General features: G+C 44.5%; 2 protein-coding genes across 2 annotated transcripts in view; one reads left to right on the top strand and one right to left on the bottom strand.

The window, feature by feature from the left end:
• MED12L (mediator complex subunit 12 like) overlaps positions 1 to 13,682 on the top strand; it is a 97,630-nt gene that overhangs the window by 18,773 nt on the left and 65,175 nt on the right. The window contains exons 11-15 of the mRNA XM_017734415.1: positions 4,664 to 4,795; positions 5,986 to 6,112; positions 8,117 to 8,331; positions 8,681 to 8,785; positions 9,752 to 9,928. Of these exons, the coding sequence (XP_017589904.1) occupies positions 4,664 to 4,795; positions 5,986 to 6,112; positions 8,117 to 8,331; positions 8,681 to 8,785; positions 9,752 to 9,928 (756 nt within the window). The remainder of the gene's footprint in view (positions 1 to 4,663; positions 4,796 to 5,985; positions 6,113 to 8,116; positions 8,332 to 8,680; positions 8,786 to 9,751; positions 9,929 to 13,682) is intronic.
• Positions 10,239 to 13,415, bottom strand: GPR171 (G protein-coupled receptor 171). The gene is made up of 2 exons (XM_017734387.1): positions 13,120 to 13,415; positions 10,239 to 11,806 (listed from the first exon to the last, which is right to left on the bottom strand). The coding sequence occupies exon 2, from the start codon at positions 11,755 to 11,757 to the stop codon at positions 10,687 to 10,689; it is 1,071 nt and encodes a 356-aa protein (XP_017589876.1). The 5' UTR covers positions 11,758 to 11,806; positions 13,120 to 13,415; the 3' UTR covers positions 10,239 to 10,686.

The raw sequence follows: 13,682 nt of genomic DNA, 5'->3' as shown, positions 1-13,682 counted from the left end.
GGCCGCTGGATGTCGGCCGCTCCCCGTGCCCCCACGGATGTCACCACGTGCGGTCTGTTTGTCTTTTTTTGTCTCTAGTTTCCTTCCCCTTAATAAATTTCTGCTTTTCACTGGCAGAAGAGGCCATAAATCACGAGGCCGTGTACACTGTTTTCAGCTGGCAGCTCATGGAAGCTTGTAAGGATTTTCGTTTTGTAAATAGGATATCCACTACTAGGATGTCTGCCTACAGACATTGTTAGTGTTGTTAAAAATGTTCGTTGAAGGACAGCTGTCTGCTGCCTGTGTTTTGATGTGAGCCCAACTGAAGCATGTTTGGAACCTATTTCCTGTCTATTTTTCCTGTTTTAATGTCTTGATTTGAGCCTTAATCATGGATCACACGTGTTTTAGTGGTGGACTTAGCAGTGCCGTCTTAATGGTTTGATCTTAAAAGCCTTTTCCAGCCGTAATGATTCTGTGATTCTCTCCCAGCTGGCCCTTGTGTGGCAGGTTTCCATACAGGCAAGGGGCTCCCATCAGGCTGTGTGCAACCCAAAACCCAGCACTTAGTGTAGCTGACAGAGGCTGAGCTCTTTGTTCATGAAGTTTCAAATAATAATAGCAGTTGTTGAATTGTTTTGGTGGGAAGGTCTGATGGCCCATAAAGATGTAACATCACAATGAATGCAGTAACAGGGTTGCTGCCCAGTGAGTGTGGCAGTGTGCACAGAACAATGAAAGGACCTCCCATTTCTGGTTCTCTTTGACTTGTGTGGGTTCCTCAGGAGATTTGCCTGAGTAGGAGGGCTCAAAACCTATGATGTGTCATAAAGCGGTAAATTCACTTTCTTTTTAGATGGGATTGCAGAGAAAACTACTGATCTTATTTCTGGCCACAAGTATTTTCCGTCTGACATTTCCTTGACTCAAATAATCTCTTGTGCACAGCTCCAGAATGATTTTCACAGTGCTGATTTTTGTGACGGTGTAAATCCAGTAAACAGTCTGTATTGCTAACATACAGTTTTAAATTAGAATAAAGTTTTTACACTAGTCCAGACTTGGAACACCCATGACTCGTCTGCAGCCCCAGTTAGCAAGGAGTCCTTGTGAGGGCAGGAGTTGATTTGGGCAGAAACAGAGTCCTCAGAAGGGTGAGCTGGAGAGTGCAATAGTGACTTTCTCATGTCTATAACAACTCTTCAGTGAGTTCACCTGTCATTTTCCTAGGGCTTAATCCCACTCAAATTTCACTGAACATTTGGACTACATGTATTTTATTGTCTGTCATAGTCTGTCACAGGTACCACTATGGAAAGGAACTGAGAAAGAATAGCTTTTTTACCTCTTAATACTTTTTGGTTTCGAATGATTGGTGGGACTCTTGAACTTGTCAGTCTCCAGTGTAGCAAAATACATCTTGGTTAAGTATAGCTTGAAATGCACCTCAGCAGTGGGGGATACCTGGTGCATGCAGCTTGGTACCAGGATTTTCTAGCCAGTGTGCAGTAGTGACTGGAGGACAGAAGAGAGTGTTTGATTTTTAAGGACTGATGTTGAATTTCTTGAAATCACTATGTAGAATCCTGAAACTCCATGGATATTTATGCACTCAGGGTTCTGCTTTTAAAGCTTAGGGCTCTGCACTTGTATTTAGTCTTGCTTCTCGTGTTGTCTTTGAAGTCCATCTGAACTCTTATGATGCCAAGAGATGTTTTTCACTTTAGAGTGAAAAAGTCCTGTTTTGAATGTGGTTCTCACGAATGGGGCTTGTGACAAATGCAGAGAGTTGATATTTGTCTTTCTGGCATCACTTTTCTGGAAATGAAACAAACAAACAAAACTCCCCACCCCACTGTGGGAAAGGAGCTCTGACGGATCTTGAAGTCACGGAGCTTCAATTTAACATTTGTAACTATGTGAGAGACCCAAATCTGAGTGTGTTGGGCTGCTTGACAGGAAAGAGAGACAAGATGAGCAAAATAATATCTGGAGAATCAGTCTGTTTCCCCAAGTGCTGAGAAAATAGAGCATGTTCTGAGTAGTCTTGTAATAGTTTTAATAATGCAGTTAGCATTGCTTTGGTTGCTCAAATTGCTTAGTTACCTGTTCTTCCTTTTTTATTTTAGGAAATCCAGTGCCAGGTTCCTGCTCATCTAAAGGAGTTAAAGTACAAAATCTCTCTGGAATGAAAAAATTTGTTCTGTGACTTAAATAACTGATAGCGACCCTAAGAGGAACACACAGCTTGCCTTTTCTTTTTAATCTAGACAACTTTTAAAGCAGGGTTAATGTTTTGTTGAACATGGTCTCATCTTCTAAAGAAATGTGCAGATGGTACTGTCTTTGGGCTGCTGTCAGGGCTGCTGTGTATGTGCAGCACTTGCCTTGGGCCCTGGTGGGCTGCAGTCAGGAGCGTTTTGTGTCCTGTACTTCACTCTGCACTGCCTGTTGCAGCACAGTTAGTTGGTTTTAACCTCCCAAGCTTTGAGGATAGTTTGTCCATAGAGTAGTACAGCCTGAGAGCTCTGGTGTGGCAGATATACAGATGTGTTTCCGAAGGTAATGAGCTGTCCTATCTCCAAGCTCCTCGGGAACAGAGGCGTGGAAATCTTTCCTTTTAATACGTTCCTGTGTTACTAATTGCGGAGCTTTTTTAAACCTAAACCCAAACCAACTCTTTTCTAATTTTCTTCACCCACCTTTGCTTCCAGTTATAAACAGGAGATAATGAAGCCTTTGGTTTTTTCCAGAAGGGTCTGACTGAGGCTTTCAGGAGGTTACAGTTATTTTGGATCATGGATAAATGACAGATGTTGGGAATGAGTTGTCTAAACTTGATCTCTTGCTTCAAAGGGGTGTGTGCTATGTATTGTAGATAATTTCTCCCATTTTATGTCACCTTGAAGTGTTTTTGTCACACTAGTACTTGTGGAAGTTTGGGAGTCTTGAGGGAGGATCTTGTCCATGGAGAGTTTCCCTCAAGCCCAGGGAGCTGCTGTTCTTGCATGCCCATACCCATGCTCTGCTTCAGTTCCTTGTGTCTTGTCTTCCCTACAAAACACTGTCATTTAGTAATGTGTGAACTGATCTTTTTGTTTTCCTGCCCCTGAAATTTTAAGAGTAAAAATGTGACCTTAATGCTGCTCTTTGAGGTAGCAGTTTGAGCCCCTCTGAAGCGTGCTCTGTGCTTGTTCAGACCAGCTGCAGATGCAAGACCCCAGCTAAGACAAATCTAAAGGCTGGTTATTCTGAGAGGTGCTGCTTGATGCATTCTGAGTGTCTGTGAGTAAATGTGGTGTTGGAAGAGAGGAAGCCCTGAGGTACAGCCTTTGTGACACAGGAAGCAGTGTGGCTCCATATTTGTTATCTCCAGTCAAAAGCAAAATAACATGTTTGATGGCCAGACCCCTCAGCTTTGCTTGTCTCAGCTGCTGCCAGGGCCCTGTGTTCCAAGAACCCAGTGTGTAGGAATGGCTCTGGTGGTCCCAACAAAAGTCTGCATCAGTTGAGAGCATCAGAGTCTTTTGAGTGTTCTGCATTGTCTTCAGAAATCGATAGCATCCATGGTTGTGTGGGTAGCTGACTGCATCTCACCACAGCAGTGGTGATGTCACCATGTTGCTTCATTTGGGTAAGAGAAAAGCATTTCCCCTCCTCCTCCATTCCCCCTGCCCTAGTTGTGTAGTATCTCTTGCTTACTGTTAAAGTGTATTTACAGGGAACCTCTCTGATGCACACGTGTGTGTACACAGCAGCCTCGTTCAGCACAAACTTATGTTCTGTTTTTCTGAGGGGTGTTGGGACAGCTGTGAAGCAGGAACTTTCATGCTCTCGGGTCTGTAATTCCCAATCACTTTGAGGAAAGTATTCGCTTGCTGAGGATGCCATGCTTGGCTCCAGCCCTTGTGATGGTCACTGCTCTGTGTAGCTTCCAGTGACCTTGGGGAAGGAAGGAAAATCACATCTCTTTAATTTGCAGGTTGGTATGTTGAAGTGTTCAGAGATGGTGGCCAGCTTGGGAGGGACGAGTGAGATCAGCTCAGGAGCAGACAAGGAAAAAGTACTGGATATAAGCACATTACATCCCATTGCTGCTCTGTAAACACAGGGTTCTACAGACACATGGTGTTTCTTAAAAATGTCAGAAATAAAATGGAGCTCTTGGGGAGTTTTTCAGCCTTGGCTATCTGACAGATAATGCCTTTAGAGGTTGAGGGGGTGTTTTGTTTTGTTTATTGTAATCTGTCAGTGGGATGCGAGTCAGAGTCTGGAAACAGACAGAGGAGGTCTGGAAGAATGAGCGTATGGAGCACGTAAATCCCGTGTGGTTAGTGGGCTGGGAGGCTCTGTGAGTACACTGTTCCTCTTGCTCACAAGGCACATCACCCTTCCCTGGTTTTGTGAAGCAACTTTATCATAAAGTAAAATTTTGATTTGAGTCTCAGCAGTATGAAAACTGGGGATTTCCCTCTTTGGCTTCCAGCTTATATTTCATGTGAAAATACTGCAAAGAAAGCAAATGTGTGCAGGTGACAGCAAATGTGTGCATCGAAAGACCAAACCCCAGCTCATTCAGCTTTTCTTCCTGCGGAGTGCTGGCTGCTGCAGGCTGTTGGGTCAGAGATCAGCTCGTGGGCTGTGTGGGTGAGCTGGTTTCTGTCTGTTCTGCCCTGCACAGGTAGCCCCAAATGACGAGGCCGTGGTGATGCTGCTCTGTGAGTGGGCCGTGAGCTGTAAGAGGTCTGGGAAGCACAGGGCCATGGCCGTGGCCAGGCTCCTGGAGAAGAGGCAAGCGGAAATTGAGGCAGAAGTAAGTTGTCTCTACTTCAGCACCGTGTGACAGTTTGATTAAAGAGGTAGATATTTCTAAGGAAGCCTCACTTTAATCTCATAACAAAAGGAGTGAATTTGGCATTTGGAGGACTGGGGATCTTTGGCATCAATTTACAGTTTATAAATTCTAGAAAAGTTTAGCATGAAAAAGCCTTCTATTTAAAGTAAGAAATTGCAGCCTAACTCAGGAAGGTCTGTGTTAGCTGACTTATGTCTGTTAGAAAAAGTGTTTCACTTTTGTGAGCTGCTTGCCCAACTAGAGGAATGCCAGAGGAGCTGGAGTCCCTTACAGAGGGCTTGTGGGTCTGGCCAGTGGGGTGTAGCTGTCACCTGATGGGGGACTCTGTGAAAGTTCCAAAGCCAAGATCCAATCTGAGGCAAAATTCAAGTGTAACTTTAAGTCTTGCATTCTGTAGAATTCCTTTCTTTTCAGGGGAAATGAGGTCCTGCAGAAGCAGGGTGCTGTAGTGCCATCTCTGATGTGAACTGTTGTCTGTTGTGGCAGAAGATCCCACTCCAGCTTGCCTAAGCTGCCACATCTGGAACTGCAGCAGCACCAGCTCTGCCCTGCAGTGGGGCTGGAGCAGGGCAGTGTCCCTGTGGCCCCTGGCACTGCCTCTGCCTCGCCCATCTGTGCCACTGGGAGTTCTGCTGGGCACTGTTTTCCTAGAAAAAGGTCCCCAGCAAAGTAATGTGTGTTGTCTGTTCCACCTGGGTGTGGGACAGACAGGTGAGAGCACTCCCACAGCTGCAGAAAGACTTTGGCTTTCCGAAGCTTCTCTGCCTTGTCTGCCCTCACCACAAACCAGCTTAGGGGAATGGAGTCACTACATTGTTTCTGCCTCACTGCACCCAAATCCACCCAAAGCAGGGGGCTTTGCCCTGGTCATTGTTCAAACTGTAATTTACACAGACAAGAGAAGCTTCCTTTTTTATTCACAGTGGTCCTGGAAGTTCCTTTCCAGTCAGTAACCCAAAATAATTAAATAAAGCACCTTAGAAATAACCAAACTAGTTAATAGGAAAAGCCTGTCATTCTAGAGTGAGTCTGGATTTTATGCAGAGGTAAGAAACAGTCACGTGTGTAGTGGCCTCAAATGCAAATGCTGGGGATATTGTGTGCATTTGGGTATAGAGACATGCTTTTTTATTTATTTAACTGTGCAGAAATGTGGTGAATCTGAAGTCCTAGATGAAAAGGAATCTCTGTCTTCAGCCTCCTTGACAGGTTCCAGTCTTCCTGTTTTCCAGAATGTCCTGCTACGGTTTTTGGATACACAAGCTCCCTCGTTATGTGAGTATGAACTAATTCCAGACATTCCAGAGTAGGTCAGAAACAGCTGGTAGGGTGCCTGGATGCTGAAGTTAATGGTTTGCTGTAGCAGGTGTTTCAGTTTCTGTATTGGCTCTATTTTCATATGGACATTTTTTGTTTTTAGATTTCTTGTCTTGCTATAGGATCCTTCTGTGGGTTTTGATTTTTTTTTTTTTCCCCCCCACAAAAAGAAAATTTGCTTAAAATGTGTTTATTTCTGTTTAAGCTCAGTGAGATTTGGGGAAATTGCTTGCACTCTGTGCATATTTAACACCAAGAACTTGTCTCTTTCTGTCATCTCCATGTTCTCAGTGACTGACTTAGAAATGGCACGTGAGTGTTGCAGTCAAAAGCTGTTGGCTGACAGATAGTGGATTGAAAAAAGGACATTTTCTTTGTTCATTGAGGGCTGCTCCATGACGTATCTTGTCTGGAAAAACTTCCTGATAGCACCTGATAGCATTCTTCCTGGTTCTTCTTAAGTACTGTGGGTTAAGGCATCTTTTTTTCCTAATGTCCTTAAAATAAAAGGGATTTTAAGTGGTTTGAAACATGGTACTGAAAACTCTCAACATCTGAAAAAGAAGAAACTTCTTAAAAATGTGTTTCAGACTTAGAGGTATTGGCAGTGTTCTGTTTTTCTGTCAGTGGTGATCCTGGTTTTAATAAATCATCTATTTGTTTTAGTAAATTTTTTTTACTAAACTATTTGTGTTAGTAAATTTTGTGTTTCTGCTGTGATTGCTTCGAATGGGGTACTGGCCTCTGTGGTCTGGGGAGCTCTGCAAGGCAGGGGAGGGAGAGAGCTGGGCATGTTTCTCGTGTTTGAAATGTCCTTTGGTGTTTGGGAGAGCTGGACAAGTTTTGGGGTGTTGTGTTGGTTTTAGTGTGGTTGAGCTTCTGAGTCTCCAAAAATGAAAAGCACCTAGGGGCTGTATTTGAGGGAGGGCAGCTCACCTGGGCTCAGGTGTGTGTTTTGGGATGCTCCTCCCCGCACCCCCAGTCTCACTCCTGAGGGGGTTTGGCATGAGCAGGACCTGGGGCTGCAGCGACACGTTCTGACCCTGGCTGCTCACAGCTGCTGTGCTGCAGCCTACTGAGGATGGCTAAACACCAGCAGTGTTACATGCTGGGCTAATTCGAACTCTAAAGCCTGATTTCCTTTTAAGTAAATGGTGATGATTTGGGTTTGGTAGTTCTTTCGTTGTGCAATAGATTTGGTGTGGTTTAAAGCTATTTTCTGTTAATCTCAATGTTGCAAGTCCTTCTGTGGCAAAGAACAAGTCAGTTTAAATACAGCTGTGACAGATGAAAACTTAATAACATTTTCTATGTTGTCTTTCTCTTGGCTTTGTTTGGTGCTAGCAAAGTAACATGCATTTATATTAATAATTGTTTTCTTAGTATGTGTGAGCATCTCTAATTGGTAAACTACATTGTGCTGTCAAACTTAAATGAATATATTGCTTTTACATCTTGGAGGCCTGGCACGCAGATCCCAAGTTCTCTGCAAATATTTTATAAAGTTTTCTGTTATGATTGCAAAACTGATGTAGGTAAGACAGTAATTTGGGAGGAAGGGCTAGCTGTTGGGTGGCCTGTTACAATTCAAAGCTTCAGTTTAATTTTTCTTCACACAAGGAATGTCCTTGGCCCTCATTCTCCTTCAGTTTAATTTTCAGATGTGTTTGAACATTGTACTTGACAGCTGAGCCCCTGTCCCTAGCTGGGGCAGGTGGGTATGGGTGGGATGCTCTGGAACCCGCTGAGGTCTGTCCCATGTCTGAAACTGACAGGACCGTGCAGCTTAGATGGGGAATGGTTTGTTCTTTGGAGACAAGGAGAAACCTATGCAGATTCCCAAGATCTTTTTAGTAGGTCTTGAAAGTTACCATGCTGGAGTTTGCAATTTGGATAGTTCAAACCCAAATATTTACAAGCTGAAATGGCAGTTTAACTATTTTGTTTTCTTTTTTTGGGTAGCTGACCCAAGCAGTGACCTTGAGAAGACAGAATTTGTGAATTTGGTGCTGCTTTTCTCAGAATTCACTCGGCATGATGTTTTCTCTCATGATGCCTACATGTGCACTTTAATATCTCGCGGGGACTTGTCCACCACTGCAGCTCCCAGACCACGCTCCCCTAATGGGGCAGCTGTGGGTGAACACTATTCTAAGGATCCTGATGTGAAACTGGAGGTAACACTTCATGCTATTCCCCTGTTTGCTGTTCTGCTTTGTGAAACGTGGGTTTTCACTGAAGCATCAGTATTTCAGATACGAGATACTGGGGGGTTTAATCTCTGTCTCCTTGTCTTTTTCTCTTTGAGAAGTCTGAAAGTGATTCATTAGCTTAGTTTCTATGTAAATATTGCTGTTTTGGTGTAGATGTACTGAACTGGCAGCTGCCTGGGGATCTGAGTAACACGGGACAAACAGAAAGGCACAGCTTTGAAAGAGTTGGAGTGCTTGGGCTTACCTGTCATCAGTTAAATGGATCTTCAGTAAAATATGACTGATACTTGCTTTTCTCTCTGACAATTATTAGGATCATGGTATTATGGAACATGTGAGCATTGATTCAGGAACCGCTGGTATTTTTGATGATGTAGACAAGAGTGACTTTAAGGCAGATTTTAGTTCAGAATTTCCAGTATGTTTGCCTTTGATTCTCTGCATGCCTGTGATGCTTTTGGTGCCTGTGGCTGCTGTTGCCATTTCCACTGAATGTCCCTCTGTGCTCCAGCATCACCTTGCTCCTTCCATCCACAGCCAGTGGCCTTTGGCATCCAGTCCCCGCTGTCTCTGTGTCAGTGTATTGCCTCATCACTCTGCATCCCTGCTGTGGGACAGTGCTGCCCCTCTGTGCTGCCCTGCTTGTCCCCCTGCACACTCACACACACTCCTGTCCCTGCTCCCCATCCTGCCCCCGGCCCCAGTGTATTGAGCATTTAGTGTTACAGCAAAGCACGAATAAATGTGCAGAGCTCCCCACTTGTTTGACATTGAGGACCCCCACTGATGCCATCTGCTTCTCAAGTGATAGTTTTATGCTTTGACTGTGTTTCCTCCTCTTTTCCCTTTCTATTTTGCATGACTCTTGAATCTCCTGTTTCTTCCTTTGGATTTCTCCTTGTTCTTCATGGACTCCTGTGCCCACACCTATCACGTGCAGGATGTTGGGACTCTGTTTCTGCCTGATATCTGTCATGTTGGTGGTTTCAAGCACGTCCATGCCTGCCTACAGTGTCTCTTGTCAACTCCCACTTTGCCCTTCTCATTTTATTTCCCTCAGTCACTGGAACAGCTCATTGTGGTTTCTATGTCACAGCAGCATGAGTGTGGAGATTCCTTAGAATCTGAATACATTTTCCCAGACTAAATATCTCTAGGTTAAAACTTGTCTAATAACCACAGAGATATGCACAGAGATTTAATTTGTATATGTATCTTAAATCTCAGGCTTACTGTGACTGCCCTTGCTTTGTCCATCTTTGAAAAACCTCAGATGTTTAATAAATGACTGTGAGCAAGAACAAATCCTATGTCTGGCTGCAGCTGCTGGATTTCAGAAGCTGGAGGTTACACTTAACTCAAACCTTTGCTTTACATGTCTCAGACCTTTTCTCCGATGCCTGGGGAGTCTTGTGAGAGCGTGAACCCTTCCTTTGGCAGAAGAATCTCAGTCACCAGTGAGAAGTCAGCGAAGAGGGACAGGCTGAGAGAACTGATTTTCCCATCCAATTATGACCTCCTTCGGCACCTGCAGTATGCCACACACTTCCCCATACCCCTGGTGAGTGACCAGTGCCACCCCTTCCCCCTGCCCCTGGTGAGTGACCAGTGCCACCCCTTCCCCCTGCCCCTGGTGAGTGACCGGTGCTTGTGCACCTCGTGGTACTGCCTGACTTGGAGGTAATTGTAAATTGGATTATTAATAAACCTAGTTGCTGTTCTATAAATTTATATGAAAAGAGATCAAACAAAGAGAACATGCTGGATACTTACACTTCTTATCTTCATTTTACAATTCACTTAAATTTTCTGCAATAACATGCTGTTAGCTTTTCTCATATTCATTGAGGCAGCAGCAAGGAGAGACAGTGGAACTTGGCAAGAACAAGAAGTTTATTTATGAAGCCTGCAGGTGTGCTGTAAGCAGATACAATAATTTTCAGTGCTGTTTAAAATCCCTTTCTGGAGTAAATAATGCCTTCTAAAATGATTTATGGTTAATCTTGTCCAATCAGCTTTGCAGCTGGAGAACTGCTGTTAAATATTTTCTTCACTTGATAGCACCAAGTCATTTAATATAGTAAATGCACAATATTTAACTTAGTAAAGGTGAGTTCAGGTGTCTGCCATGAACAATTGCAAGGTACAGTTGAGTCTGGCCACGTATTCTTATGCGTTGCTGGTCCCGGTGGGTCACCGCTGTTCACGGAGCTGTTTGTGAAAGGCATCCCTGAAGGCTGTGCATGCTCAGGGCTGCTGTGTGAGCGTGCCACACAGCGATGGGTGTTCACTGATGGGGTGTTCTCCTCCTGCTTGGGCTCACGACTCCTCAGGAGCGTTGTCGGCTGTGGTGCCCACGTCTGCAGTCACCCAGCAGCTGTTGGTGCTGCAGGTGGGCTCGTGTGCTTTGCAGTCAGGGCTGCACATCTGCTGTTCGCTGCTGTGCTGCACCTCCGCGTCCGTGAGGGCCTTTGTCTCCTTGGGGGCTGCAAACGTCTCCGTGAATTTCAGTCTGAACGATTTGGAAAGGTGGTAATAGAGAATGGGGTCAAAGCAGAGGTTTGAGACTGCAAACAGCAAGGTAGACTCCTTGGCTTTGAAGAGAGCCCGTTTGAGGGGGCAGCTGGTTATGGTGTTGCTCTGGCTCAGCGTGTAGGGGATGCGCACGGCGTGGTAGGGCACGAAGCAGAGCAGGTACCCGGCCGTCACCAGCAGGATGTGGGTCAGCGCCTTCTTCACTCTGCTGTAACTCTCACTGTACTTGTGGCGGTAGAGCTGTCTAACAATGAGAAAATTGGAAATCAGTATCACAGCCGAGAAATTCAGGAATATTGCTGTGCAGATGAAATTAGTGAACACATGCCAGTCTCTCCCAAATTTTGTTTTGAAATCAATGCAGCCTATGCCAGGTCTTTCTTCAATGTGTTTTATGGGAATAGCCATGTTAGGTACAGTTACGAGGAGAACCATGATCCATACGACTGCAGACAACGTCTTGGCAAACCCAGGCTCCTGAATGCGGTAGATCTTAGAGCTGTGCATCAGCTGGAGGCAGCGATCCATGCTCACAAATCCCAAAAATATGATTGATAAATACATGTTCAGGTAGATGAAGCAGGCCGTGACTTGGCAGTGGAATATTCTCAGATTCCAGGATGCAATTCCTAGGTCCACAGTAATCTTCACGGGCAATGTCAAAGTCAACAAGAAATCTGCAGTGAGGAGATTGATTAAGTAGATGCTCATACACTTCTGTTTCTTATCTTTCTGCGTGAATGCCCACAGTGCAAAACAGCTTCCAATAATTCCCATAAGAAAAATCAAGTAGTAAAAATAGGTAAAAGGTTCCATTTCTTCATAGAGATGACATTCAGAAATGTTGCTTGACATCGTAAACTCCTTGTGTGAGTTGGCTTTTCTGACAGGAGGTATCAAGGACCTACAAAAAGAACCAAGAGGACATCAATGGCATCAACCTTTCCTGAGCAACAGTGGTAATTCTCTTAGAATTTTGTTTGATTAATTCTAAGAAAAAAATACCATTAGGAAGAAATATTTTTCTCTCTCTTTGTGCTGTTTCCCAAATATTCTGGAGGGCTTTGTTCTCATGCTGGAAGAATTAGGAATGTATTAGGATTTTTTTCTGAAAGCATAGAGCCTTCTGAGCAGCATTTCCACTACAGGAACTTTTCTGACAGTGTTTGGTTCAACACCCTCCTCCAGCAAAAATGCTAGAGAAAAAGGTTTGAATCTATTTAAGCATCTGATTAATAATGATCATACTAAAACATCGTAAGTTTTGAAGGATTGAAACTATGCCTAAAAAAAAGTAGTATTTGTAGCACCCTCGTTCTGTAAAAATGTGCTGGGAATTCTGAGGGAGTGCCTTGTCCAGCCAATAAACAGATCTGTCAGATGGCTGGGCAAATGGTCCTGATCACTCCTAAGGTTTGCAAGCTGCTCTCCATTCGCACTTGAACAGAGAATGAATTAATTGTATATTTTTATGAAACCTTTAGAAAAAGCACATTTTGAAAGAAGCAGATAATAAATAATTTTGCTCACTCTCTTTGTAGGCTTCAGTAGAAAAGTAAAGTAGAAAATTTTTGTCCTATTTTAACTAAATATGCAGCTTCAAGACTGAGGGGATTTTGTTTGTTTGCTGCACTGTGTCAGTCTGCTACAGAGAATGGCTGTGGGAAAGGCTGTTCCTTTGAATTTCCTGGAACTAACACATTTATGTCTTGAGTGGCGTCAGACTGCAACACTTCCATTTCTGTATATCGTACCTAATTTTTACATCCAATATAAGAGAACTACTGCACATGTCATTTCATCTGTAAAATTGTATCCAGATTTGCACAGTTTTTAAAGCAAAATGATTGCAGATCCTCCAGTGGTTTAAAATGTTGGAGAAAGCAGTTTGTTCCTTGCAGTTGGCTCTCTGCAGGTGTGTCTCGTCCTGAGAGCGGGGCTGGCCTGGGCCTTGGTGCTGCTGGTGGTCTGCGGCGTTGGCGTTTCCTGCGCCGTGGCGCGGTGCAGCCTGCCTTGTCCCCATCCTCCGCAGGCGAGGGGTACCCGGCCAACCCAGCCCTGGAGGGCTGTGACCAGGTGACGCTGGCCACTGGCACAGCCAGGGGTGGCTTGCCAAAAGCTGAGCCCGACCTCCGGAGCGTTTGGCAGTCGGATTTCGGGCTGTGCGTTTAGGGAGATCTAAATAGGCTGTGACAGACAGAGAGCGAGATCACGTACCTGTCCTTGTGGCCTGGGGTCTTCTGAGCATTGGTCTGCAAAGCTCTGATGTCCCTCAGCGACTGCTCTCCCAAGCCGGTGATGTGTGACCTTCTGCCCAGGCTGTGGTTTTCAAATGAGCTGATTGACGCAGTTAAACTCAGCGTTCAAACAGCTAAATCACGTGGAAGTTACCCAAAAGAGTGGTGGCAGAAAGAAATAAGTGCTCACAGAACAGCCCGGAGCCGTCTCTTTCCTGTTGCTGGGGGAGAGGCAGGCGGGGGGCTGTAAGTGTATGACATCAGCGGCTGCTTCTTTGCTTTTGTTTTCATAAGTCTGAAACTGTTTCCCTCCTTCCCTGCATATATCTCACATTTAAAATCTGTCTGGAATTGGGATTTTGCAATGTAGTTGGTCCTCGTTCATTTTAACACTCCTGCATGAAATCCTAGGTTCTGGGAATCTCAGGGTGTTTGTTTTAGAGTTACACCTTAGCTGGCAGATTTGAGGGCACCTAGGGATTCTGCTGATTGCAATGAACATTCTAAGTATTTGGGTATTTTCCAAGCACTATTAAAAATAAA

This window comes from Corvus brachyrhynchos, unplaced genomic scaffold (assembly GCF_000691975.1).
Source record: "Corvus brachyrhynchos isolate BGI_N302 unplaced genomic scaffold, ASM69197v1 scaffold544, whole genome shotgun sequence".
NCBI classification, from domain to species: Eukaryota; Metazoa; Chordata; class Aves; order Passeriformes; family Corvidae; genus Corvus; species Corvus brachyrhynchos.
This window is presented reverse-complemented; position numbering and strand designations above follow the sequence as displayed.